The sequence below is a fragment of the Colius striatus genome, chromosome 11 (genome assembly GCF_028858725.1).
Source record: "Colius striatus isolate bColStr4 chromosome 11, bColStr4.1.hap1, whole genome shotgun sequence".
Taxonomy (NCBI): domain Eukaryota; kingdom Metazoa; phylum Chordata; class Aves; order Coliiformes; family Coliidae; genus Colius; species Colius striatus.
In genome coordinates, this window is record NC_084769.1 from 17,768,416 (window position 1) to 17,796,357 (window position 27,942).

Consider the following 27,942-nt stretch of genomic DNA (forward strand, 5'->3'; position numbering starts at 1 on the left):
AGACCCTGGGTGCTGCACACCCCTCCCGTGCTGGCTGTCCCTGACATGGTGCCCTGGGTGCTGCACACCCCTCCCGTGCTGGCTGTCCCTGACATGGTGCCCTGGGTGCCGCACACCCCTCACGTGCTGGCTGTCCCTGACACGGTGCCAGTGGTGAGTGGTGACAGGTCTCCTCCCCATCGTGGGGGACGTGCTGAGCTATTGCCCTGCTTGCCCAGGGCCAGGGCTTGCTCCATCCCAGGCACCAGCCCCACCCCCCGCCGGCGTTCGACCGTCCCTTGGGCGACAGGGGGGAAACTGAGGCACAGAGAAGCTGCTGAGGCCAAGGTCAGCTGTTCAGAGAGGACCCGGGTGTCCTGGCTCCAGGCACAGATCCACGCGCAGCTACACAAGGACCAGATGAAGGAGACACTGAATGGCTGCAAGCCCCCTCCCCGCTTCCCAACCACCCCGGCAGAGCTCCCGGCTCCCTGACCGGGCACAGGAAGGGGGTACATGACCCCTCGCGGCGTGTGAAAGGCACAGCAGTTCCCCAAGCCTCCTGCTGATTTGGGGTAGGGGGATACTAGTGCCCCAGGGGCTATTTGGGAGCATCCTTCACCTCCCTCCACCACATCTTCCCCACAGTGGGGCTGGCAGCCCCCCAGCTCAAGCGGAGCGGGGAGTGGGTGCTGGGATGGGTTTGCCTTCCCGCCCCTATCCATGGGGCAGCGAGGATCCCTACTGGGCACCCTGGGCAAGGGGGGTGTGTGCGCAGTCAGGGGTCCCCGGGCGAGCGATGAACTCCAGGTTGATGGGCTTATCGGCCACCAGGACGATGCGGGACACGGACGTCACTTCTACACCGCGGGGGTCCGGCCGCACCTCGAACGCCTGGATGATCTGCGGGGAGAAGGGGAGGTGGCAGTGCCCCGGGGATCCCCTGGAGCCCCCAGCCCAGCTCGTGACGAGTTACCCGGAGTGGGGGTGGGGGTCTCCGCTCACCCTGGCCAGGGCCAGGTGCATCTCCAGCTCGGCGATGCGGCGGCCGACGCAGGCGCGAACCCCGTAGCCGAAGGGGATGGAGCTGAAAGGGTGGTGGGGGGAGCCATAGCCCCGGAGCCAGCGCTGGGGCAGGAACCGCTCGGGCTCGGGGAAGTAGGTCTCGTCGTGGGACATGGCGTAGTGTGCCAGGACGAAGAGGGTCTGCGGGGAAGAAGCGGGGTGGGGGGTTAATGAACCCCGCTGAGCCCCACTGAGCACAGTGGAGGTCCCCACGGCACGGCTCCCACTCACGTTCTTGGGGAAGAGGTAGTCTCCGATGACAATGTCCTTCTCATAGAAGACTCTGGCATTGGTGGGCACCACGGGGTAGACCCTGGGATGTGAAGAGAGTTAGTGAGGGAGTACGACCCAGCTGAGGACCCCAGAGCTACACCAGGACGAAGGAGAGCATCTCCGGCTCCCTAGCAGCTCCGCCCCCCTCCCCAGGGAGGAGGGGGACGGATGTGGTCCTGAGGAACTGGAATCCAGTCCTGCACCCTGCCTGCCTGGTGCATCCCCCAAGGAGGGGGGGGGGGGGGGGGGCAGAAAGGGCTGCCCTTGGGGAACAGGCTGGTGAATGTGACCCTGGGGCAGCAGCAAGGCTGGGCTGTACCTCAGGGTCTCCTTGATAACTGCCCGAAGCATTGGCATCTTGGGGATATCTTCAGCACCGGGAAACCGGTCAGCGGGCACGACGGCTTTCAGCTCCTGGTACATGGTCTCCTGGATTCCCGGGTCCCGGGAGAGGTGGTACAGGGCCCAGGACAGTGTGTTGGAGGTCTGAGGGAGCAGAGAGCACCGAGGAGAGTGAGGAAGATGGGGCTAGTACCTGAGCAGCCTTGTGCTGCACCAGCATAGCTGCATCAGCATAGCACCAGATAGCTCACAGACAAGAGTGAGGGGCAGCAAGTGCAAGGGAAACTGAGGCAGGGTGCGAGGCAGGGAGCAAAGGACAGGTTCTGTACTGACTGATTCCTGAGGGTATGTCCCTGTGGGGCAGCAGCCCAGAACTCAGAAGGGAACGTGGCTGTGTGTGTCCCCATGGCTTCCCCCCTCTCACCGTGTCCACGCCGGCCAGCAGCAGCTCGGCCACGCTGCCATAGACCTCATCCAGGCTGAGCCTGCCGCTGGCCAGCAAGTAGCTCAGGTAGCCAGACACCTCCTTGCCCCGCTCCACCTGCCCCTCCAGCTCCTCCATCTTTCGGTCAATCAAGGTCTTGCCTGCAGGGACAGAGAGCAGGACCCAGCGCTGACAGAGCGAGGGCGGCCAAAATGGCACGTGGCCGGGGACTGCCCCACTTTTGAGGGTCCTTAGGGAGTTTGATTCCCCCCCACACTGGGCCCCCATCATCACCACTCACCAAAGGCAAAAATGGTGTCCCAGCTGTTCAGGTAGCGGTCCCAGAAGGGCAGCACCTTGCGACTCCATCTAGGCAGGACAGTGGCAAAGATGGAGTTCTTGAACATGAGGTTGATGGAGTCGATGAAGTGCTGGGTCTCAGCAGGGACTTGCTGTTTCAGGCATCCGATTCGAGTCTCAAAGAGGATGTAGGAGATCCCTGGGGGGAAGGGGGAAAGGCCTCATCCGGATCTCTGTGGCAACGCGAAGAGCAGAGGAGGGCAGGGGCGAGGGGCAGGACCTACCTTCCAGGGCGAAGCGGTACAGCAGGTTGGCCACATCCCCCACCAGCACCCCCGAGGGGCTGCGGCTCCGCTCGTCCCGCAGCCGCACCATCAGGTCCGACACCACCTCCCCGATGGCGTCGGCGTAGAGCACCGCCTCCGAGGGCTTCAGCAGCCTCTTGTTGAGGACCTGGCGCAGGCGGTACCAGCGCTCTCCTTCCCTGCGCGGGGACGGGGCTCAGCGCCGGGGGCACGGCCGGGCAGAGGGTCCTGGCTGGCAGCAGTTTCCCAAGCCCCGGGTACATCCTTCTCATACAGGGCGGGAACCAACCCGGGGGTCTTTCCACCCACCATGGTCATGTCCTTCTGTTTGGGGGCGGGGTGTAGGGGGTGTGTGGGGTATGTATTACGGGGGGGGGTGTGTGTGTCTGGAGGTGCGTGTGTCACAGTGTTTGCTGGCGAGGAAACTGAGAGCTGCCACCCGGGCCCTACACCTGAGGAAGGGACCGGAGCCACCTACCACCCCGCAGAGCACAGCCCGGGCAGGACTCACTCGGTGAAGGGTCCGTAGGGCAGGCGCCGGGTGTCCCGGTGCTCCTTCCACAGGGCCATGTCACTCCTCATGGGGTACTTGCCCTCCTGCCGTAGCAGCTGCTCCAGTACCACTGGGCTCCCGATGTTGATGTTCTCGTAATGCCCAAAGGTTGACTTCCAGATAGGGCCATAAATGCGCCGGGACATCACCTGTTGTGTACCAGAGCATGGCTCAGTGAACCGGACAGGGCCAGCACTGGGGCTGGATCAGTCCCTCCCTGATGCTTTGCACCCATCCCAGGGACCCCTCAGCACTGGCTGGGCCCATGCACCCATCTCTGACTCCCCCAAACTGGCACCATCCTTGAAGTGCTCTGCAGACGGCTTGGGCTGGTGTCTCTAGGCACATGTCCTCTGCCATCAATTACCATAGCAGGCACTGACCCCTGGCACAGGCTGGCACATCTGTCACCCACTCCAGAGATGTACGAGGAGCCTAGTGGGTCTTTTAGGGAAGTGAGGCCAAGAGGGGATAAGGGGGGACACGGACAACTGCCAGGCACAGAGTCCTGCTGAGGTGCAGGACCATTGCAGTGGCTGTTTGCAGCTCCAAGCGCTGCTGCTTCCAGCTTGGCCCCAGCTCTGCTCATCCTGGGGCCAACGATCCCCGTGTGGGTCCTTGAACCTGCCACCCGATAAGGATGGTTAATGATCAGTGGTGGGAGGGCAGTGCCAGGCTGGGGCAGGATTGAGTTGCTTCCAGGACATGCTGCCACCTCAAGGATATGGTCCTAGCGGCTGTGGGCTCACAAGCCAGCTGGGGAACACCAGCCCCATCCTGGGCTCTGATGGCCGCACCTCCCCTCTGCTCTGCCGCACCCACGGGTGCCATGCCTGCCTCCCTGCTGGGGAGCACCTGACCACCAAGTGCATCCCTCGGGGGCAGTTGGGCACCCATTTGCACGCGGCTCCATCCAAGGGATGCTTTCCACCCCACCCAGGCACTGCCAGAGTACCTGTGGAGAGTGAACAAGCCCTGGGGCTGCAGGGACCTAGCTGGGAAGCCCAGGTGCCCATTCCCCGAGGCTGCGGGGATGCACGTGGTACAATCTCCCTTGGTGACTGACTGCATCGCAGCCCGCGCCCGGATTCAGCTGGATTCGTCACCGCGGGGAGACGTTCCTCTGTGGTGGCAGAAGAAGGAGGAGGGAGGGATGGCTGCCCCGCTGTTGCAGGCGGCTCACGGGATGAACACGCTGTAAGGGGCCGTGGGCAGCCGTGGCCCAGGCTGAAGCGTGCCCGCTGGCATCTGCTGCCAGCCAGGACGCGACACGGCACAGGCCTTGGAGAGCAGGGCTGAGAGAAGCTGGAACTGACAGAATCTCGGAAAAGGCACATCTGGAGCAAGAAGGCATCTGTCCGCAAAGCCGGGCCGTGCTTGGTGCTCCAAGGGCAGAAGGGAGCAGCGGGGAGCTCTCGTGCCCGCTCTCCAAGCCCTCCCTGCCCTGCGACAGTCCCTTCTCCCAACAGCAGTGCCCGGTGCTCTGCGGTGCCGGGGAGGCCTGATCTTACTCGCTCCTCCGGCCGGTCAGAGCTCCGTGGCGCTGGGAGATGCTGCCTGGCTTTGGGCCAGCCGAGCCAATCGCTTGCTTCATCCGATGTATGAGGAAGTGTTGACAAAAGAAAACAAACACCCCTGCCTTTCCCTCCTCTGCCTGCCCAGATACCATCTGCCCAAACACCTGCCTCGCTGCCTGCTTCACAAACCTCGGCCCCTCCAGCTTGTCGCGACAGGGGCAGCTCGGGCCGCCTGGGATGCCAATACCCTGTGAGCCGCCCCCGAACCTTTGCCCTCGGCGGTCTCACCGTCTTACGGATCTCGGAGCAGCGGGACCCTCCTCCCGGGGCCATCCACTTCTGCACCGGCCCCTCTCCGCGCTGCTGGCCCCAGCATCACCCCAGGGCGCAGGGCTGCTCCCCCCCGCCCACTCCTCCTCTCTCTGGCCCCGCCGCCCCCGCCCAGCTCCCCGCCATCACTCGGAGGTTTCTGCCCCGAGCCCTGGAGCCCATCTGCCCCTGCCCAAAGCACAAACCTACTCTCGTCTCCTTGCAAAGCTGCCCCCTCGCCTCCGCACACGGCATCCTTCCCGTAGCCCACCCGAGAGACCCGCCACCCCCCGCCCCCCTCCCAGCGCCCCCCACCCCCCGCCCCCGCGCATCCCCGCAGCCCCCAAGGCCGGGCTGCCCCGGCGCACCTGGAGCCGGTGCGTGTGCAGCAGGTAGCCCCGCAGGAAAAGCCAGACGAAAGTCCGGAGCAACCCCGGCCCAGGTAGCTCCTCCGGTCCCTTCAGCCGCGCCGGCCCCGCCGCCGCCGCCGCCGAGCCCCCGGTCCTGCGCGGCGGCCCGGGGTTGTTGAGCGGCGGCGGCGGCGGGCGGGGGCGGAGGAGCAACGGCAGCAGCGGCCGCCGGGCCCCGCCGCTCGGGCCCGCCATGCTCCGTCGGCAGCGCACGGGACGGGGCGGGGCCGGGAGGCACCGGGGGCGGTGTGGGGGGGAAGGGGGGGCGGCACCGGGGGCGGTGCGCGGGGCGGCGCGGGGGCGGCAACCGGGCACCGGGTACCGGGAACCGAGGGAGCATCGCGCACCGGGTGCTGCTGCGCCTTGGGTGCCGGCCCCGGTGCTGGCGACTGTGCGGTGGGTCCTCGGGGGAACTGGCTGCTGCCCGGCGGGGACCGGGCAGTGCTCACCGGACACCTTGTGCCAGCTGCTGCGCACCTGCTACCGGGCCCTGGATACGGGCTGCAGTGTACTGGGTACCGGTTAGGGCACAGTGGGTGCAAGATGCCGTGTTACCGGGTGCCATACGCCAAGTCCTGTACACCAGACGCTGCTCAGTGGCATCACAGCCCATATACCAGGTGCTCAGTACCAGGAACCGGTATCAGCAGTACCCGGTGCCACGTACCAGGTGCCACACACTGTGCACCACACACTGTCACTGTGCACCAGGCAGCTGGCAGCCAGCACTGGCATGGGAACAGCAGGTGCAGCATCCTGGGCATCAGGGTAGCATGTGGCACTGCAACCAGCACCAGAGTCATTGCACATGGGCATGGGGGCTGCTCACCAGGCACCGGCACTGGCACTGGGCACTGCAGCAGGCACTGCTGGTAGGCCCTGCACACCACACAGAAGCACCAGGCTCACCCCTGGGCCAGCTCTTCAGGGCTCCTGGCCTAAGCCCTCCTGCCCTGGCTCCATCCCCTGCCTGGCATGCCCCTCTCCCTGTCCCATCACACTGCAGTGCGGGATGGTGCCCTGGGGACCGGGATCCAGGTGGTTCCAGGGCCTCTCTCTGCTCTTCCTGAAGCCCAGATGAAGAGACCTTGGCCCACTGCTTGTGGCTGCTGGCAGGCCAAACAAAGGTTTTTCTTCAGGCCAGGTTTGTCTTCAGGCCAGGGAGAGCATGGCATCTGCTCAGAGTGCAGGCCAAGCTGTCCAGTCCACAAGCAGGTCTCTGCTGTGGCAATATTTGGGACCATGTGTGCAGGACGTATCCCCTCTGGCCAGCGTGGCACTGCCACTGGATCCTGAGGCTGTGGGGCAGGGCACTGCTTTGCCCAGGTGTCGCTCCTGGGGCAGGCAGCACCATGCCACTGGCCAGGACATCCCACCACTGATCATTAACCACCCTTGTCCAGTGGTGGGTTCAAGGTCCTGGAAGGGGACGTTTTGTCCTCACACTGGACACGCATCTGAGCCCTGTGAGTTGCTGTTGTCCCCTCGGTCCTGCCTGTACTGGAGGACAAGGGATATCCCAGACTGAGTTCCAGAGTGGTTCCTGCTGTGTTTCCTGCCAGCGGTGCAGGGGTTGGCCGCGCAGGATTTGGACACCTTGTGCCTGCAGACACTGCTGAGGCACCTCAGCCTGGGAGAGCCAAGCCTGAGTGCCTGTCGCCATCTCATGGCTGTTCCCAGCCAGCCCTGCAGCTCACTCTGCCTCAGCCCAGCCCAGAGTCATCTCTTTTGGCTGAAAACTGTGGCCCCTTGGAAAAACTACAGGCTCTGGTAAAACAAACAAACAAACAAACAAACAAACAAACCTCTATCCATCTTTCTTATAAACCCTTTTATGTATTGGAAGACTGATATAAAGTCTCCTGAAGCCTTCTCTTCTCCAGGTTGAACAACTCCAACTCAGCTTTTCTTCATGGAAGAGATATTCTAGCTCTTTGATAATTTTGGGGGACCCTCCTCTGGATCCATTCCAGCAGATTCATGTCCCTCGTACTGAAGACCCCAGACTTGGATGCAATACCCAGGTGAGGTCTCACTAGGGTGGCATGGAGGCGGAGCATCACCTCCCTTTCCCTGCCTTGTGTTGCAGCCCCAGGTCTGATTGGCTTTCCAGGCTGCAAGTGCACATTGCCACCCTAGTTTTAATCCACCAGTATCTCCAAGTCCTTCTCCATCCTTCCTTCCACCCATCCATCCATCCATCCACCCACCCATCCACCCATCCATCCATCCATCCCCTAGTCTACACTGGGGGCTTGCTCCGACCCGGGTGCAGGACTCCACACTTGATTTTGTGTCAGGACAGGCTTTATTTTGGCAGCCCGGCTGGGGAGGGGGGGCAGGGGGCGGCACCAGCAGCCCAGCCCCTTCCAGCTCCCGCCGCTAGGCTGTGCTGCCCGCCCTTGCACAGACGGCGGGCGGGCAGCGGCGGGAGGGCGGCCCGGGACAGCGGCGGGGGAACCGTCCGTGGCCCCCTCGAGGCTGGCTGCCAGGGCTGGGGGGAGGCCGTGCAGGAAGCGGAGGTGGTGGAGTGAGTCAGTCCCCCCCCAGAATCGCCTGGCGGGGACTTCGGAAGGGAAGCGGCTGGGCCGTGACACATCGGACACCGGAGGGTGCCGCGAGGAGCTCGGGGCATCGCCAGCTCCCGGGAAGTTCCCGAGAGCTGGGCCAGCCCCGGTCCCAGATTGGTGACAAGCAGGGCAGAGGCGGGAGAGCAACACCATGGGGATGTGGAGCTGGCAGTGTCAGGTCCCATCTTGTGCCTGCCTCTGCCTCAGGGATGATGCAACTCTGCTCATCTCACAGTCATCTCATCAGGTACAACCTCACCTCAGCAGTGGGACCCACCGTGGGACACCCTTGATGCTCTGCTCCTCAGCCCATCCACCACACACTGCTCATGGAGTGCTGCCACCAACAAGGAGGGTCCTGACTGCTGGGACAGTGACAGCTTCTTTATGTGACTTATGCAGTGTCACCTAGGAGCTGGAAACTTTTCCCAGGGCTGCATCCACCAACCCCCATTTGCTCTCTCACAGCTGAGGGGAAAGCGGGGTGTCCCTGGGGAGGACATCCCCTGACTCACCCCCCAGGAAGGCCCAGACTGTGAGAAGCCTGAGCCCGGGGTCTTGGGGACAGTAAATAACTCAGAGCATTTAACTGGAGATGGCCTATCACGCCAGCTGTGTGTCACCACACTGTCACTGCCTGAGTCATGAGCCGTGCTGGTGCCGGTGGGACTGCACAGGGGGGGACATGGGGAGATCTGGAGTGATGGGGACAGATCCCAGGCCCGGAGACAGCTGCTCTTCTCTAACATAGAGGGTTCAAGTGGGACTCTTTTGTCCTTCTCACAAAGGTCCCCATCTCCTCTGTCTCATCCTTGGGCCTGGGCAGGGGCTTGGGGACAGTACAAAGCTTTCGAAACAAGAGATAAATCAATCAATATGATGGTGTCCAGCCCCCCTGCCACCACGGAGTGCTCAGCACCCTCAGCAGTGAGCTCTGCTCTGGGCTTCCCCCCCCAGTTTGTGCCCCATGGGACCCCAGGGGGCCAGGACCTTTCCCCAAGGACACAGGAGCGGGAGACTGGAGCGAGCCTGGGGCTGGCGGCCTGTTATCGTGGGAGACGGGAGGCAGCCCCGGGCTGCTCTCAAGTGGTCCCGGCTGATTAGTGACTTCAAGTGCCTACGGAGTTATTCTAAGTCAAGTAGGCACGAAGGGAGACAAGCTGGGACCAGCCAGGCCAGCACTGGCTTCTGCTGGGTTGTCCCCCATCCCTTCTGATCCCCACCAAGTCCTTTGAGGCAGGGAAGTGTCCTCCGACTCCAGCCACTCTCCCTGTCCCTTACTCCTCCAAAATGCTGTTTGCTCCAGCCCAAAGCAAACGCGATTTTATCTCCCGGATCCAGTTCCCTTGGCTGTGGGCCACAGCCGGTGCCTCCCACGCAGAACTTGTGAAGCCCATTCGGGGACCAGCACACAGAGTGGGCTGTGTACACTGCCACATGACATCATGTTTACAGCCTGCGGGGGCCCAAGGACACCCCCTCGCAGTGGCATTGCTCCCAGCCCCTGCAGTGTGTGTTCTTCCCAGGGCCGGACAGATGGGTGTGTAGGGAGCTGCAGGGAGCAGGGCTGGCCGCAGCACCATATCTGCCTGCAGAACAATGGTGTCAGCTTTGCTTCATGGCAAGCCAGTCCTCCCTGGCCTCAGTTTCTCCTCTGGCCAGCAGAGAGCAGATCCTGTGCTAGCAGCAAGGGTGCACTGCTGCAGTGACACATGGTCAGGCCCTTGGGATGCTGAGCAAAAACAAAGGCAATTTTTTTCCCCTTAGGATGTGGATGTTCCCTTCTCTGCCAGGACAGGCCTGGGCCTTTACCGCTGCTGTGTGAAACTGGGGGTGTTGGGAAAGTGCAACAATATCCAGAGGCATGGAAGCTCACTAAGTAGTGCTAGGGCCATCCTTTCTCCCATCCATCCACACACCCATCCACACTTGCATGCAGCCATCACAGTCATCCCTTCATCCATCTCCTGAGCTGCCTGTGCATTCACCCATCCATCATCCATCAACAAACATGTGCATCACTCTTCCCACCCATCTCTGCATCTACCTGCCCATCCACTGTCCATCCAACTAGCCATCCACCTATCCATCTGTCCATCCTGCCATTCACTCCTCTCTCCCTCGCTTTCCTGTCAGTGCCTGAGTGCTGCCCAGCTGCTGAACAGTCCTCCTGGGGGGGTATGGTGTGTGCCCACACACACGTGTGTGTGTGTGTGTGTGTGTGTGTGTGTGTATGTGTGTGTAAGACAATGGCCACACAAAGCACCAGGCTGTGTCTGCCCATGGGGCAGGGGCCATGAGCACCATCCAGAGGCAGACAGGAGACCCATCTAATTTAAGAACAGGCCCCACGCTCGCTGTCAGCACCGGGCAGCTCTGATCTGGGGACAGGTCCTCGTCAGCTCCGCTCTCCACCCTCCAGTCTGACATGAAAGGGCCCTGCGCCCCGATAAGGCCTCAGATGCTCAGCCTCGGAGGCTGGCAGCACTGCTGCTGAGCCTGGGGGACCTCTGAGTATTGACCCCTGACATGACTGTCCCCAAATTCACCCTCACCCCAGCACCACAGGGCTTGTGCGTTTGCATCGGTTGAGGAGCTCAGCCCTGGGGGCTACCCTCTGCTTTGGTCACCCTATCGTGTCCTGGGCTACCCGTGGTTCCCAGTGGTGATACAGCCCCAGGGAGGGATCTGTCCTCAGTGTCCCTCGGGCTGCCACTGGCCGCTCCGCTGCCCGTTGCCCCGCGCCAGAGTCCCCCCGGCCGTGAGCGGCTGCGGACGGGGACCGTGTTGTTTTAATAAGATCATTCTCCTCCTGCCGTGAGGTCGCAACCCCAGGCTTATGACATCACAGCGCGCTGCCATGGAGCTGCTGGGATGTCACAAACACAGCTCGATGACCTCACTGCAGGAGTGGGAGATGGGGCCAACCTGGGTTTGATCGCCAATGTCCTCGGGAATAAAGGAGGGGAGGGACGCTGGGAAAGTATGCGGCTGCTGAGCGCCGGGGTGTTTGGGTTGGAAGTGGCCACGCTTTCCCCACAGCGGGAAAGGCTCGTTCCTTCCTCCCCCCCCCATCTGCTCCCTCCCGGCTGTCACAGCCCCCCCCCAAGCTGCAAGAAGAGCGGGAGGAGAGGGGCACCCCCAGCCCTGCCCTTGGGGCCGTGCAGTGGGGAGTGAGAGCCAGAGCTCGGCACCAGCCTAAGGGCAGAGAGGGGTTGGGTGGGGGAGCTGTGTCCCCCTGCAGGATGGGACAATCTGGGGGTGCCTTGTCGCAGAAGCAGGAGAGGGACCACTATAGAGATGCTGTCACATGGGGCAGGGTGGGTTGGTGTCTGGGGAAGGTCTCCTCTTCCCCAGTGGAAGCCCAAGGCTGTGCTACTGCACAGGGATATGAATTCCCATCACAGCACCCTGCAGCTAGACCTGAAAGCACCCCTTGTCCCTGCCCAGCCACCCAACAACCATCCCCTCCTCAGCCCAGAGCCAGCAGCATCTCCTGGGGACCAGTCCCAACTGAGCTACCACTCTTCCTTGCTGCAGCCCAGTCCTCCATCCTCCTCACTCAGACATTCCCCCAGTGGGGAACTTGCAGCTGTGGGGGTGCCCACTCTCCCCCTGCAGCCCCCCGTCATTAATTTCCATCAGTGGCCTAAGCGGGGCTGGGGCTGCCCGGGGGTGGCCGAGGAACACGGCGCTTTCCCCTGATAGCAAAAATAAATACATTAAAATTCTTGCAGGAGGCAGAAGAATGCGGGACGGCAGGAAAAAATTGTTTTATAATTTGTAATAACACAAAAGCCAGGGGGTGGGTGGGGGGGGCTGAGCTGAGAGAGCGAGGGAAGGCAGAGACAAAGGATCAGCCACGGCAGAGGAGGCTGCTTCGGGGTGCTGGTGACATCCCTGTCACCCGTAGTCCTGGCTCGGTGTCACCACCGTGGCCTCATCCCCTGGAGGATGTGACCCGTCGGGTCTTGCTGCAGAAGAGGGGATGAGCAGGCTCCTGGGGCTGGGGAAGCAGGCAATCACTCCCTACTTGTCTGGGAAGGTCTCAGCGTCTTCATACCTCAATTTCTTCCTCACTAAAGGGAGATTTTAATGCAATTAGGAGAAAAGCAGGGAGGCAGGGACACCTCTGATCCCAGCCCCCTGGTCCAGGCACAAGGCAAGAAACCTACCTTTGCCCATCCCGCCCCACCAGCCCCTCTTCTGCGGTTTCAGCAGCAGACTCAGGCAATGAGGCCAGTTCCCACATATGCACTGGGGCCATCACAACCCCCTCGCCCCCCTCCAGCCTGGCACAGAGCTGGGACATGATAAGGAGAGTCGCTGTGCGCCAGCCGCACCTGCTCGCCGGGACGGGCCTCCCCCCCTCCTCCCGCTCCCCTCTTCAGGGCAAAATCAAAGGGATTTTTCTGCCCTTAGGAAATCAGATAAAGGCTTCTCACCTGCCCTGTGCTGCTGCTGCGAGGAGGCTGGGCGCTTGGGGCAGGGGGACAACAGGCACTTTCAACAAGCCGGCAGATGAGCTGGGAGCCGCAGTGAGCCGCTGCTGAGCTCTGCCCACAGGCAGTGGGGCCCTGGGCACGGTGTCAGACCTGTCCCTGGCCTTGACAGGGATGTCCCCTCCTCAAAGCTGCCTGCTGCTGACTTCTCCCCTAGGTTTGAGGTGATGGGGTTCCCGTAGGACAGGAAGGATGGGCGCTGGTGGGGACTGGACATAGTGCAGCAGCCCAGAGATAGAATCCAGCTCAGTGAAGGTCCCTGTATCCCTGTGCTGGGGCCAGGACGGCTCAAGCCTTGGAGTGCAGTCCCTGTGTGGGAGGGCAGGAAAGGAGCAGGTGGGAAACCTCCAGAGGTGATGGTAGTCTTTTTCCTCCTGTGCCCAGGAGGGAGAGGAGAACCCTGCCAAGCCGCAGAGAAAACCTGAGTCATTCACCACCAAGCGCTGCTGGTGGGGAGCAAATGGGTCTGAGTGAAGGGGAGAAACTGCTGGTGATGGAGGCAAGGGAAGTAGTGATGGGCAAGTCAGGGGTTAGAGATAGACAGGGAGTGGGGGATGTAACCCTTTCAGAAAAGGGGACAAAGCCCAGTCCACTGCTGGAGGAAGAATTGAGCTCACCAGCAGTGAGGCTGCTCTGTTTTGCACACCGCTGGTGGCAGTCACCCCATTTCCCTGGAGGTAGCCTGGTGGACCGGCTGAGTGCTAAGAGAAGTTGGGTACAGAGATGGATCAGGGCTTGCCAGGGCTGCTGTCCCAATCACAGGATCCATGACTTTGGGGTTGCAGAGCTGGGAGCTGTAACCTCAACCTCTGCTGTGAGTCATGGATGGTGCAAGAGACCCAAGGCCCTGAGAAAGCATTCCTGAGCCTGCTTAAGGTGGGGGAAAACTGGGGTAGCAGCCTACAGACACTATCTCCTGTCCCCAACTACCCAGCCCTGGTAAGGCCCCCCACTGCTTCCCAGGCCCCTCAGCTTCCTCTTGCCCCAGGCAGCTCCTGCTGTAATCTAGTGCTGGAGGTTGCCTCCCTCCTGGGACTCCTGAGATAACCATAAACAAGTTATCCCTCCCCACACTATTCTCCCTGTTTCTTTTCTCCTGGGGCTTTCTCCTGTCATCCACTTGCATGTCCCTCTCCCCTGGGTGGGGCTACCCAGAGGAAGAGAAGTGAATTGTTGGGAGATGCTTAGGGGCAGCGTCACTCCTTCACCATCTCCAGGAAGGACAGGCTGGGCCCAGGGCAGGCAGGGCCATAGGGCCAGGCTTGGACCAGACGGACCCAGTGCAGGGCCATGGGCCAGGCAGGACTGTGCTGGGGGCAGGGGGGGGGGGGGGGGCAACACAGGGCTGCCGAGGTTTGGCAAGGCCGTGCCAGGGGTATCAGGATTGGGTAGGAGAGTGATGGGCAGATGCCAGGGAGGACCTCAAGTCTAGGTCGAGTTTGGCAGGACCCTGCCAAGACCTTGATGAGAGCCAGGCTGGGCTGTGCTAGGCAGGCTCCCGCAAGGGCTGCGGGCTGAGCCAGGCTGTGCCAGGTGGGGCTGTGCCCGGGCCAGGTCCCCGGAGTGACGAGGGACTGCGCTATGCCAGCCAGAGCCCTTCACAGGGGCCGCACGCCCAGGCGCAGTGGCGAGCCGGGAGGGCTGTGGCCATCGTCCCGCTGCCGGAGGGTGCCCGTGGCCCCGCCATGGTCGCGTCTGCGTGCCGGGAGCCCAGCTTGGCACCCAGGAGTCCACCCCGCGCCCGGCCCGCCCTGTCCGTCCCCCCGGGCTCCGGTTTCCCTGTCGGAGGCAGATGCTTTCGCAGCCCCGTCCCTCCTCCTCCTCCTCCTCCTCCTCCTTCTCCGGAGCAGCCTCCGCGCCGCACTCCAGCCGCCCGGAGGTGCCTGCCCAGCCCAGCCCAGCCCCGCCAGCCCAGCCCGGCCCCGCCGGCCTGGCGGAGGGAGGGGAGGGAGGGAGGCAGCGGGCACCCACCCGCCGGGGCCCCGGCAGGACCCTCGGGGCCAGCCCGGCTGCCCGGCTCAGCGGAGGGGGCTCAGCGCTGCCCCTCAGCCGTGGCAGGATGCTGCCTTCCTCCCGGACCCAGTTGGGGCTCTTCTTCATCCTCCTCTGCCCCGCCAACATCATCGGGCTCTGGTGGTGAGTAGGACAGCCCGGGGTGGGGGCCGGGAGGGCGCGCAGGGTCCTTCGTTCTGCAGGGTTGGTCCCCGCACCTCAGCTTGGGGACAACAAAGTCCCCTACGCCAGAACACCCTTTACAGACACACACACACAGAGAACTGCTCGCCGGTCAGGTGGATCCAGACCTCGGGCACCCCCCTATTGAGGGGTTCGGACACACGAGAGCGTCGGGGATAGCGGGCTGGGGGACCCATAAGGGTGGGGGCACACTGGTCCCGCAGAGAGAGCTCCAGTCTGCTCCTGCGCACCCCGAGCCCACAGCCTGCGAGAGCGTATGCCTGCGGGGTGGGGAGGGAGGGGGGTAGGGGCCTCCAGACCCCTCCAATAAGTCAACTTTAATTAAAAGCCCGAGGGTCCCTATGGTGTCCCCTCCCAAGCAGTGGCCTGAACACGGCGGGGACAAAACCCCTGTTTGTAATGGTGCCTTCATCAAAGGCAGAGACGGTGCTTTGCAGGATACCGGAGGGGGTGGGGGATTCATTACAGGCGCAGAGCTGGGACCCAGCCTTGGAAAGCCCAGGTATCTGTCGAAACATGAACTATTTAAATCTATTAAGAATTTCACCCAGCCTGTCTTTATCCGGTTTTAAGTGCTTAGATTCCAGCTCCCCGGCGTGCCGTCCGGGCTATCATTCATTATCTAAGGCTATTCGTCTCCACATTGTCACACTCTTTTGACCCCTAAAATAAAGCTCTCCGTAAGCCTTTCCTCTCCCGGTCCCCTGCCTGCCCGCCGGTGATTTACTCCGCGGCTCAATCCCTTTCGCTAGCCCTGGCTCCAGGGGTGCGGGGCAAAAGAGGGGGGGCTCGGTAGGTACCGATGGTGATGTTGAAGTCAGTAGTTTACCAGCGGAGAGTTTGCCCCCGGAGCCCAAGCTCTGTGCTTCTTGATGGGGAAGGGGTTAACGCCGGTCTGAGAAGGACTTGCAGTGGATTTTTCTGTTTTTGCTAGAGGAGTGGAGAGAGAGGGGATGCTAGCCCTGGCCGGGGCAGGCTGCGTGTGGAGGCATCCCCTGCTCCTCGCCGTCCGCCTCGGAGTGGTTGTGCCATCCCGAGGCACCATCTCCCCTGCTCGAGATCTGCCGTTTTGCCCTGACTCATTCTCAGCCTGCTGCTCCGCACTCTTGCCGTCCCTTCAGTTCCTCTCCGTTTTTTTGCCCCATCCTCATCTATACTCACCCTTTGAGCCTTCACCCCCAAGCTCATGCCCTGCCCTCCATCTCTGGGGACATCGGTGCCATCCTGCTCGGGACTGGAGCGGGTAGGGGTGAAGCGGGACCTCTCTTTGCCTACAGTCTGTGGGCAGGCAGACGGCACAGGCGAGGGCAGGGTGTTGGGGTACCGCTGCCACCTCCCCCCCGCCCCCGGCCCCGGCTGCTCAGAGTCACGTCTCGTCACGGAGCCTGGGTCCCGCTGGTGCTGTGACCATGCCGTGCGTGCGCTGGCAGCGCCGGCGTGGGGAGATTAATAGGATTTGGCAGAGGAGGACAAGGGGTCAAATTTGTTTTTTCTTCTCGTCAAGAAAGAAGAAGAAAAGGAACCTTTAATTTAATAGCAATAACGCAGCTGCACGCAGCGTGGCCGCAGGCGGCGGGCAGCGCAGTAGCCGCGGGGGATGACAGCACGCACGCTGCTTCGCTCCCGAGCCCCGGGCAGGAGAGTCGGGAGGCGGTGAGGTGGGGATGAGGCCACCAGCACCACCAAACGGACATGCCAGGCTTCCCAAGACGGGGCACCGGAGCAGCCGACTGATTCACGAGCTGCTTCCCCCCGAGCTTGGGATCTCCGGCCCCCGGCTGAGATCATTCCTTATTTCCAGGGAGCTCTTCCGTGCGGGGGAGAGAGGTCCGGGCGCTACCCAGCCCTTTGAGCCAGCTCAAGACAGACGTCTTCCCACGCGCCCGGCCCTGGTACCCATCCCCTCTCCCAGGTCTGGGTCGCACTGGTGTCTGTGGGTTTTGCTTTTGGTGCGGAGGGGTTGAGGGATGCAGCCGTGTGTTATGCCAGGGCTCCTGGAAGCCCCAGGGCTGGTGGCATTGATAGAGCTGTTCCTTGCCATCCCTGTCACTGATGCATAGGAACTTGGGTGGTGTGCCTTTGCGTGTGCATCTCTGGGCACCCATGGGTGCTTAGCCAAGGGGGCATGTTCCCCTGGGCAGGAAGGGAAGGTCTTTACTGATCCCCCATCCTAGCCCTGGGTGCATTGGCTGTACAGTGACGGGGGCTGCCTGTTGGAGACAGGTTTTTTTTTTTCTTTCCTGTGCTGGCAACAAGCTGATTTGTGAGAGTGGCACAGTGGGGTGCAGCAGGACTGAGTCTTGGGTGGCACTGTCCCCAGTTCAGGCACACAGCCAGGCCTGGCCACTCACGAGCAGTGCCTGTGCCTGTAGGGATCCTGGCAGATGGCTGTGTCTGCCAGGAACGGGTTTGGGTGTGATGTGTGAGCAGTGACACCGTGCTGATGACATCGTAGCCTGAGAAAGAGCATCCTCATGGTGGTGGGACGTCCCCAGAGGGCTTGCTGAAGATACAGTCACCCTTGTGACCCCTGTGACTGCGGCAGAGGGACAGGGGGACAGCCAGACACACAGACCTTTCCATGGCAGAGGGCAGCAGGTTACAGTTGCTGCCAATTGGAAGAGGTGTCATTTAAGTGCTGCTGGTCTCTTGGTTAGTGCCAGGCTGCAGGGAATAGACTCCCCTTGTAAAATTTTTCCTCCTTCCTCTTTTCATGTTTCTCACACTTCTCCTTGCGCAACAGTGATTCCTCCCTGGGCAGGACAGACAGTGACTGCCTTGGGTCCTTGGGTTCTTGGACTGGCCCAGAGGATGCAGGTACAGGGGCAGGCAGGTCTGGTGTCTCAGGAGCCCTGGGCAAGTCCAAGGCAGGATTTCAGCCGAGCCAGTTTGTGGTTGAGCTGTGCTCAAAAGGACAGAGGCACTGTGGGAATGGGGGTAGGCAGAACCAGGCTTCCCCAATGCCCATTGCCCCTCTTTGCACCCAGCTCAGAGCACTTGGGAAGTGGAAGAGAGAGCGAGTGAGAAAACTAACCCAGGTGAGATATGTTCTGCTCCTGCTGTGGGGCTGAGGAGACCTGGAGGGAAGGACATCTACCCCGGGTCCCTTTCACATGCATACTCGTGGGCAGTGCATCCAGGCTGTCATGGGGATCCTTCAGAGGAGCTCAGGAAGGACTCATCCACTGGTACTCATGGCCGCATCCTTGCTTGAGGGGGTCCCAGCCTCACGTCCCCTAAGGCCATGGACCCCTGAAGCCTGGGTGGGTTTCATGTGCTGATGGCCTTCCCTTCTCCTTGGCCACCCCAGCCAGCATCCACAGTGGGCAGAGCCTGCAAGGGCAGGCTATTTGGTGCAGGGCCCTGCCTGCCTGCTTTGGGGTAAGTGTGGTGAGTCACCCTGGGCCTGCTGACCCACACTTGCCACTCCACAGCCCACAGCCCCCCATGGTGTCTGGCAGACTTGGCTGCCCAGCTGTCCTGGGCATGCCCTTGCCCCCAGAGCAGTGCTGTGCCAACAGCAAAACATGTCCCCGTGTAGGACCATCAGTGCCATCTTCCTGTGCACCTCTGGGGCAGCTGGGTGCTGAAAGTATTTCCCTTGTGCTCTTTAAGATCACACCAGCTCCAGAATTGGGCTATTTTTGTCCTCCCTTGAAGATATCTGAGCTTTACCCCATGCCATCCCTACTCCTGGTCACCTCCCCTCCATAGTGACAGTGTCCCAAGCTAGAAGGCTCAGTTGGGCTTTGCTTTAGAGGCTTGGCTCCTAATCTCCTTCATGCAGAAGGGTGCTCTGCAGAGCTGGACACATCTCACTATCTGCTCAGGACATATAGGGTCTTCCTACCACGCGTGGCATCCATATTTAGACATACTAGCCCAGCCCTCCTGCCTCCATGAGCACCTAGAGAAGGGATGCAGTGACCAGTAGTGGGTGCAGCCCTATCTTCTTATCCCAGGTCCTCCAGTCCCTGGACATAGCTTTGGTACCACTGCCTCTGTGTGACTGTGCTCCCTCCATCCCGCCGCACCCACAGCACAAGCTCAGGCAGCTCCTGCCTGTGAGTGTCCAGCCTTGGCATGACCCTGCAGCTGGCAGGTCCAGGGACTGACACCATACCACGTCAAAGCCTCTTCCCTTTGGGTGGCATCACAGCTATTTGCACCCCATCTTTGCCAAGGAGGTGAGAGGTAGAGGGCAGGGAATGGGATCTCTCTGCTCTCTCTGAGCCATCAGAATCTCCTGCGCTGCCCCAGGTGCTGTTTGGCAGCCGAGCCCTGGCTGTGCCACCCCCTCGGGCAGTGACTTGCCGCTTACTCACCGTGCCGTGCGCCTCCTGCTCCGCTTTCCACGCCCGGCTGCCCCTGTTAGTGGCAGCACCCACGCATCGCCCTGGGTGAGGGGCTGGGTACCTGCCACACACCTGTGTGGGATGAAGGCAAAGCTGGATGGGGGAAAATTCGTGTTTGTTCCCCACTCCTCACCCTGTTTGTACAGCTTGGAAAGAGGCAGTCTCCTGTCAGGCCCCATGTCTTGTCACAGCGTGGCACCGCTGGGTGGGGTGCAGGGTCACCTGTCTACCCAGGGATGGAGCTCGGCTCTCCAGGGCTGGCATCCTTGCTTCTCCAAGCAGCTGGAGAAGTGCCTGTGGACTTGGGGAGATGGGCTGGGTAACCTGGCACCCTGCACTGCCCTCCTGAAGGCATCCAGGGACTGGGATGGAGAGTTGGATGTGAGGCAAGCCATGACCTCAGTAGCACACAGCGAGGACCCCTTGCCAGACAGGAATGCCCAGGCAGCAGTGCTCAACGGCTGCAGACCTGACCAGTCCTACGTGGAGCTGGCATAGTGCAACCGCTGCTCTCCCTTGGGGTTTCAAGGCTGACAGGACCAGAGGAGACATTTTTGTACCCAAGATGCCGGTGCTGTTTGTGAAGACTGACTGTTCCCTTGTCACACAGCTCTGACAGCCCCTCTCCATCAGCTCCTTGCAAACCAGGACCCCACTGGCTCCCCTCAATCATGATCCACTGGCAGGGGCCAGAAGAAACCCTGCTCCACACCATCCTCATGTCCATGGGGAAGATGGGGACACATGCCAGGCTCCTTCATCCGTGATTTTGGCTGGGAAACAGACTGTGATGTGCTGAAGCACATCATCTGACCGTGAGCAGAGTCAGAAAAGCTGGTGATTATGGCTCCTAGGAGCCCCTGGCAAGGACAGCAGCCAGAGTACAGGGGTTGCAGCAGAAGCTCCAGTGACTCCTGTTTCCCTTGTGTCACTGGCACTGAGGTCAGGCTGTGTCTGTGGCAGCACAGGGGGTGACAGCAACAGGTTGGCAGCAGGCTGCAGCTTCTCTTCCGCGTCTCAGTTCCCTCTTTCAGTGACGGGAGTTGTTTCACTTACAGAGGGGTGCTGACAGTCAGGTGGGAAAGCGGGGCTCGTGGTCCCGGCTCCTTTCGGGGTGAGGCGGCAGACATCCGGCAGCAGTTTCGACAGCAGGCGAGGGGTGCAGGGGGCAGGCAGGAGCAGGGGAAGGAGAGAGGGAAGGAGGCGGGATGCTGCCGAGGCACTGAGCCTGGCCGGGGGGCTGCCGGCTGGGAGGCAGTGGGGGGCCAGGATGCCCCAGGCAGGTTTGGGGGAGCCGGGCTGGCGACCCAGTTCCTTCACCAGGGCAGGAGGAGGAGTGCCCGGCGGCAGAGGTGGGGCACCTTAATTGTAGATGCGGGAGGCCTTGGAGCAGGACAAGCTCAGGCAGATCTGGGCCCCGCGCCGGAGTCCTTGCCAAAGCGGTAGCAGTTTGGCAGCATTTTTCTTGCCCTTGTCTCCCTCTCACACACCCCCCACCCCCCCACTCCAACCCCTCCAAAGCAAAACAGCTCTCGGGCTCCCGGCAGCCTCCCCGCGCCAGAAAGCGAGGCCCAGCGGAAATTAACATCACGTTGGACTTAGGCAGCCCAGCCCACGCCATGCCACGCCACGCCACCCCACGCCTCGTGGGCACGCTCCCACCGGCCCTGTATGGGGACCCCTGCCGTGGCAGTGAGCCACTCGCCGCCCCCCGGCCCCGCGGGGCTGAGCTCCTCTTCCCGGCCTGATCCGGCGGGCTGGGGTGAGCCACAGTTCAGCATTTGATCTGACGGCCCCAGGGGGGCTGGCGCATTGGTTTTATGTGAGTACAAAGAGTCATCTCTTAATGAAAGTCCCATCCCGGCTTTCCTTCTTCCCCACCCCGACAGAGCCAAACTGTTGGGGGATGTCAGGAGCCCACAATCCCCAAGGAGGGTGAGTTCAGAGCCTGACATGGAGGCTTGAATCCCCCTCCATGTGGTCATCCAGGGAAGGTACTAGACAGGCTAACTGGTGACTTTCCACGTGAGCCTCAGTTTTCTCAGCCATGGGGGACCCGCACCAGTGCAGCCTGTGATGCTTCCCCAGCTGCCCCATCCCTTTGCAGAGGTACCCGTGCTTCACACAGCAAAGGGAAGCCAAGCTGTCAGGAGCAAAGAGAGATGGTTGCTCCCCAGCCGCAGTGTGAGCTTGCCTCAGTTTCCCTATTGCAGGTCACTCTTCCAGGCTGTGCCTCTCAGTTGTGCTGTTTAACCCCTTAAACCTCCAGCCAAAGCATAAGGGCTCATTTTCCTGGCTGTATGAGAGGGCATGTCCTCCCCAAACCCAGGAAATGTGGGCAACTTGGGAGCCTGATACAGGGCAGGAGGACAGACCCTGGCAGGACTTTAAACTTCAAACAAGGGGCTCAGAAGGGTTTTGCAGTGGGAGGCAGGATGGCAGGCGAAGTGCTGCAGTCTGATGTCCCAAACACAGCCCCCCAGCTGCATGAGAGCGAAAAGGAAACCCAGAAGATAGTTAAACACCAAGATTCAGCTTGTGATTTTTGAGCCCTTGGGGCTTGGCCAGACTATAAAGGTCTGGGTTTGAAAGCTGCAGCGCAGCTGGTGCTCCCCAGTGAGCGGGGCTGCCGCTGCTCCTCAGGAGACCCCAGGGCACGTGGCCTCGCAGTCTTCGGGCAGCCCAAAGCAAGGGGGGATGCTGAGTCTATCCCTGTGGTCCTGTGGGCATTCCCAGCCAGGAAAACCACATTATGGAGCGGGATGTGCCCTGAGCCCACGGGAGCAGCGCTGGAGGCGCTGGAGGGGCCCGTGTTTCAGGTGTGGCTCATGGCCACGAGGTCTCTGTGCCACGGGCCGGGCAGTGAGGGCAGGAGGCTGCCAGTCAGCATGGCATGGTTGCCCTCTGCCTGCTGTGGCTCCAGCGTTGCCCTCGGCGGAGCTGGAGCATTGCCCGCCCCGGCACGGGGCATGCTGCCGGCGGGCTGTGCAGCTGCACGAGCCGTGACACCCAGGGCACTCCAGGCCAATGTGTGGGGAAAGTACAGGAGTTTATGTAGCCAGCGGCGTGCCGGGGAGCGTGGCGTCGTGCTCAGGCTTTGCCGCCCAGCCCAGAGAGCCAGGCACCAGCTCCAGCTGTGCTGGCAAGGAGGAGCTGCCTCTGCCATGGGGCCCAGCTGAGACTTGCCCTCCTGCGCTGGCAGCAGTGGGGCTGGCGATGCCACCTGCATCCCTCCCTCGTGCGCCCACGGCTCCACTTCCCCCAGGCCAACGCTGGGTTAAGGGGAGGCAAGCTTGGGAGCCTGGCTAGCAGCCAAGGGGCTTTATCACTGGCAAGGTCACTCGGCTGGGCTTGGCTCCCACGGGGTAGAGCAGTGAGCCCCCCCCAGAGAGGTAGAGGCACATGAAGAGCGCTGGCTGGGCTGCTTGCCATACCCGTGGGGCTCTGGGAGCTGCAGCTGCACCGGGCATCGGTCACATCACGATACCAGGGCTGCGGTGGGTCAGCATCAAGCCAAAAGGGCAAATGCTGAGCAGCACAGTGTCTGCCATTTCCCACTGGACACACCACCATCAGCCTCAGGGATGTCCCCAAGGGCTTTGGGGTGTGGAATAGCACGTGCCAGAACCACTCTACAGCCAGTCCCATCACTTGGGATCTCCTCTGTTCCCCAATTGTTTGGGCAGGGCATGGTATCCCTCGGGTGCTGGCATCTCTACCTTTTGTCCTGCCCTCCCTGCACACCTGTCTCTGCCTCCTTGTCACCTAGACTCTGTGCAGAGCCAGCACTGCCTTGCAGCCCTGCTCTGCCCCCGTGAGCACATCTGGCCGTGCTCCATCCCCACCCTGTTCCCCTGGGCTGGGGTGCTGCTTTTGCTCTGCTCACTATCCCTCCTGCAGGGCAGTGGGCAGCCCCCTGGTCATGGACCCCAACAGCATCTGCCGCAAGACGAAGCGGCTGGCGGGGAAGCAGGCAGAACTGTGCCAGCTGGAGCCGGAGATCGTGCAGGAGGTGGCCAAGGGCACCAAGCTGGGCATCCGGGAGTGCCAGTACCAGTTCCGCTTTCGCCGCTGGAACTGCACCAGCCACAGCAAATACTTCGGCAAGATCCTGCAGCAGGGTAAGGCCAGCGTTTTCCTCGGCCTCGCATCTCCCAGTAAGCCACCAGCCACCCGGTCACACGCCTCCCCGGGACTCCTGGGGCAGAGTCTGGGCATGCACAGCTCTGTGTGTGTGTGTGCAGAGCAGGGGAGGTTGCTCGGTGCTCCCCGCTGCAGTCACGCTGAGGTTTTACTGCCGGGACATGTCTCCCCGTGTTGTAATGAAGCAATTACGGATGCTCCCAGACAGCGTGGGGCTTCACAAAGCCCAAGAATGCACCCTCGTCTGGCAGTGATTTACTGCTCCTCTGGGACCCTGGGGTGTGCTGGGGGAAGGGGCCCGGGTGGGAGGCAGCACGCAGGCGCTGGGAGCTACCCCTTGCCCTATGGGTGCCCTGCAGATCCCTCCTTTGGCCTTGTAGAGAAGAGGAATGCTTGTCCCACCCCCATGTCCCTGAGTGGGCACCCCGATGTCACCCCGAGGAACAGGGGCAGCGTGGCAGGGAGGGATAGGCAAGTCCCAGCCAGGCGGATGCAGTGATCCAAACCAGCTCAGCTGCATCAAAGCCAGAGAAGGGGCAGAGTGAGGGGGCACACATGAGTCTGTAAGGGATAGCTAGCTGGTTGACTGGCTGGATCGATGTGAAAGCCCTGCCATGCTGCCCAGGGAGAGAGGCTAGGGGGTGGACAGGGAAGGAGGAGATGCTCCAAGCATTGGGCTGGTAAGGCCGCTTAGTGGGTGATGAGTTTAGTCCCGGCCCTGCTCTCGCATTGATCCCTGTGCCAGAGTGGGTGAAGATGCTGGAGTGAGCCCCAGTCTATTTGACCATCACATCTGCTTGTTGATCCACTGGGCCAAGGCAGAGTGGGTATGTCCCTGGGCCTTGCAGGGGATCAGAATGGCCTCCCTGGGCACATTGGCAGGAGCAGAGTGCCCTGGACACCTGGCAGCTGTGGATACCCGTGACAGGGCAGAGCTGAGGCCCCAAGAAAGACACTGGCCTGTGTACCTGGGGGGAGGCTTAAGAAGCTGATATGCAAGTGTGAGTTCCCCCTCACACAGGGAGATGTGTTCAGTCGAGAGGCAGAGAGCCAGGAGAGATGCGGGACACTCTGGAGTCACCTATTTTCACACTGACCTGGCAGCAAGGCAGGTGGGATCTGTGCCAGGCTGGGCTCCAGGGTGGAAATGGGATGGTGCCAGGATGCCAGGGCCTGATCAGGTGGCAAGTAGATGATGTTTGTGGATGAGCTGTTGGGTAGCCGGGGGCAGCTTGAGTTGAAGGAGATGCAGGTGCACAAGGCATGAAGATGCTAAAGGGGCCACTACACTCTGTTTGGCCCAGCTTCACTGCTGGGCTGGTGGAGATGAGCAATGTCCTGGGGACAGTGGTGTGTTTGGGAGCCCCTGGTGTGCTGAGGTTGTAGGTCATCCCATCTAGAGGCTTGCAGGTCCCAAAGCCTGTGTCACAGCCAGCAGACAGCTTGCCCTGCACTGAGGGATGTCTTCCCATAAGCTTCAGAGACTGCATAAACCATCCCAGCATTTTGGGACGTTCCCAGCTGCTCTTGGTTGGGCACCTCCCCTCCCACAGGCTTTTCTTTCCAATGGTGCTGCAGTGGTCTGTGGTTCCCAGACATGGCCTCCCCAGTGCTGTTGCAGCTGTGCCCCTTCCCTCCACGTTGCCGGTGCCAGGCACAGCGTGCCAGGGCAGGCCAGCCTGGGGACAGCCACATGCCTGGGGGAGCTGCCAGAGGACCAGCATCCCCCCAGGGCCCCAGCTGGCAGGGTGGCACCGGGAGATCTGCCAGCTGCAGGCTGCCTGCCAAGGGCTCTGCCAGCCCCAGGAGGGATGAAGCGGGTGATCATGGGGCTTAGAAGGGACAGGGCAGGGGGCACCCTGTCGCTGGGATGGCACTGCTGGAAGGGCACTGGTGTGTCCAGTTCCTACCAACACTGGTGGGAATCAGGTGCTGTGTGGGTTTGTGGAGGAACTGCTCTTGTTGAGCCATTGACCAGGGATCCCTCTTTTCACAGCTCCCCCAAGTCAGAGTGCTGGAGGTAGAGGGATGAGTCACCCTCCAAAACACACCTTCCCCTCTGTCCCCTTGCCCCAGGCACCCTGTGCATGTCACCACCCGGGGCCAGCCCTGTCCTGGCATTTGGGTGGGCAGGGGTTGGCCTGGCATGGGGCAAGGGGAGGCGGGGAGTCCCCTGAACAGGGAGGGTGCCACTCCTCTGCTGCCAGAATCCCCCGCTGGCTGCGGCTGCGGCTGTGAGCGGCAGGTCCGGGCAGGGGAAAGATGCTTGGAATTCGTGTCCTGGAGCAGAGAGAGACAGCAGCAAATACTAATAATAAATAATCCTGCAGGGTGGAGGCTGTGCCGGCTGAGAGAGGGGGGCAGGCAGTGCCCCTTGGCAAAGCAGGTATCGGGGAAGAGAGGGCAGCACAGCTTTGTCACTGTGGCCCTGAAGAGGGCCAAGTGGCACTCACGATGTCCCTTGCAGCTCCTCTCTCCCAGTGCCAGCTTGCAGCTGGGGATGAGATTTTTACTGCTTGAAGTGACATTGCAGGTTACTGTGAGGAAGCTGTGGGTACCACCTGGTCACCCAGGGCCACCCATGATCTCTGAGCTCCCCTCTTTCCTATGGGGCACACTCATCCTTGCAAGGACAGGCAGGAGGTTTGTTACCCCTAGCACCCTACAGCAGGGGTGGAGGAATGCTGGCAAGGCCTGGCCATCTCCCAAATTCTGCATATCTGCTTGCAAGAGACATCTCCTGCCCCAGGCAGCCTGCTCCAGAGTGGGTGCATCACCCAGGGAACAGCACCCAGTACAGACAAAAGGGGAGAAGGAGAGCTCCGAGACCCCACAAAGTGTCAGCAGGGGAGGACACTTTGCTTGCAGAGCCTTTGCCAGAGCTGACCCCACATCCTGGCCCCATCTGTCCTCCTGCAGATATCCGGGAGACAGCGTTTGTGTACGCCATCACAGCAGCCGGGGTGAGCCACGCTATCACGCAGGCCTGCAGCATGGGCGAGCTGCTGCAGTGCGGCTGTGAGCTGACCCGCAGCCGGGCGCCCCCCTCGCCCACGGCTGGCCCAGGCACCGAGGGCACAGCCTGGGAGTGGGGGGGCTGCGGGGACGACGTGCAGTTTGGCTACGAGAAGTCCCAGCAGTTCATGGATGCCAAGAGCAAGAAAGGCAAAAATGACATCCGAGCCCTTATCGACCTACACAACAATGAAGCGGGACGCTTGGTAAGGCCCTCGTGCTCCCCCGTGTCTCCATCCACCTCACCCTCCACCTTTATCTCTCCCAAACCATGTGCCTGTACCAATTTTGGGTGAACTATGGACCCAATATCTTTCAGGTGGTCTTTGCAGGTACTTTGAAAACCCCCCCGTTCCTCCCCCTTGGCTCCTCAGCACCCTCTCTTGTGTCAGGGCAGGGTTTAGACAGGGGGTGCTGGCCAGGGAGGCAGGAGACATTACGCCACATTCTGGAGTGTATTAAGAAAAGTGTGGCCAGCAGGTCAAGGGAAGTTCTCTCCCCCCTCTACTCTGCCTTGCTGAGGCTTCTTCAACAGTCCTGTGTCCAGTTCTGAGCTTCCCAGCTCAAGAGGGACAGGGAACTGCTGGAGAGAGTCCAGTGAAGGGCTACTAAGATGATCAGGGAGGGGAATGGAGCACCTCTCTTGTGAGGAAAGGCTGAGAAACCTGGGGCTGGTTAGCCTGGAGAAGACTAAGTGGGGTCTTACAGGTACTTAAAGAATGGATGTCAGGAAATTTTTCTGTAGTGTCCAGTGACAGGACTAGGGATAACAGACAAACTGGAACACAAAAAGTTCCACTTAAACACAAGGAGAAACTTCTTTGGTGTTGAGGTGAGGGAGCCTTGTCACAGGCTGCCCAGGGAGGGTGTGGAGTCTCCTTCTCTGGAGGTTTCCAAACCCACCAGGGCCCACCTGAGTGACACGATGGAGGTGAACCTGCTTTATCAGGGGTTTGGGCTGGATGATCTCTAGAGGTCCCTTCCAACCCTGACCATTCTGTGATTCTATGATTCCACGGCCGAGGGCTGAGCATCGCTGTCTCTTCTACAGGCAGTGCGCAGCTACATGAGGACAGAGTGCAAATGCCACGGGCTGTCGGGCTCCTGCACGCTGCGGACCTGCTGGCGGAAGATGCCGCATTTCCGCGAGGTGGGGGACCGCCTGCTCGAGCGCTTCAACGGCGCCTTCAAGGTGATGGGAGGCAACGACGGGAAAACCCTCATCCCCGTGGGCGACAACATCAAGCCTCCTGACAAGCAGGACCTCATCTACTCGGCTGACTCGCCCGATTTCTGCTCGGCTAACCGTAAGACGGGCTCGCTGGGCACCCGGGGCCGCGTCTGCAACAGCACAGCCATGGACACGAGCGGGTGCGACCTGCTGTGCTGCGGGCGAGGGCACCGGGACGAGACGGTGGTGCTGGAGGAGAACTGCCTTTGCCGCTTCCACTGGTGCTGCGTGGTGCAGTGCCGCAAGTGCTCCGTCCGTCAGGAGCTCAGCCTCTGCGTCTGACGGACCGGCCTCGGGCGAGGAGGACAATTTAGGGCGCAGTCCCCAGGCTCACGCTGTGGCCGTCCCCAGGACAGAGACAGGCTGAGGCAGCGGTAGGGACGATGTGAGTGAGCCCGGCTCTGCCCCCCGGGGAGTGCCGGCTGCCCCAGGGAACACCGTGGGGCTGCCTGG

The 27,942-nt window shown here is 61.5% G+C and overlaps 2 protein-coding genes across 2 annotated transcripts; one reads left to right on the plus strand and one right to left on the minus strand.

Moving 5' to 3' along the window:
• Positions 1–317: 317 nt before the first annotated feature.
• LOC104560122 (sterol 26-hydroxylase, mitochondrial) lies at positions 318–5,672 on the minus strand. The gene is made up of 9 exons (XM_062004789.1): positions 5,436–5,672; positions 3,200–3,390; positions 2,668–2,867; positions 2,385–2,582; positions 2,084–2,244; positions 1,637–1,803; positions 1,276–1,357; positions 985–1,185; positions 318–882 (listed from the first exon to the last, which is right to left on the minus strand). The coding sequence occupies exons 1-9, from the start codon at positions 5,670–5,672 to the stop codon at positions 721–723; spliced, it is 1,599 nt and encodes a 532-aa protein (XP_061860773.1). The 3' UTR covers positions 318–720.
• An 8,936-nt stretch (positions 5,673–14,608) lies between these two features.
• Positions 14,609–27,771, plus strand: WNT6 (Wnt family member 6). The gene is made up of 4 exons (XM_062004911.1): positions 14,609–14,685; positions 23,001–23,221; positions 26,163–26,464; positions 27,310–27,771. Exons 1-4 carry the CDS (start codon positions 14,609–14,611, stop codon positions 27,769–27,771), a joined length of 1,062 nt encoding a protein of 353 aa, XP_061860895.1.
• Positions 27,772–27,942: the final 171 nt, after the last annotated feature.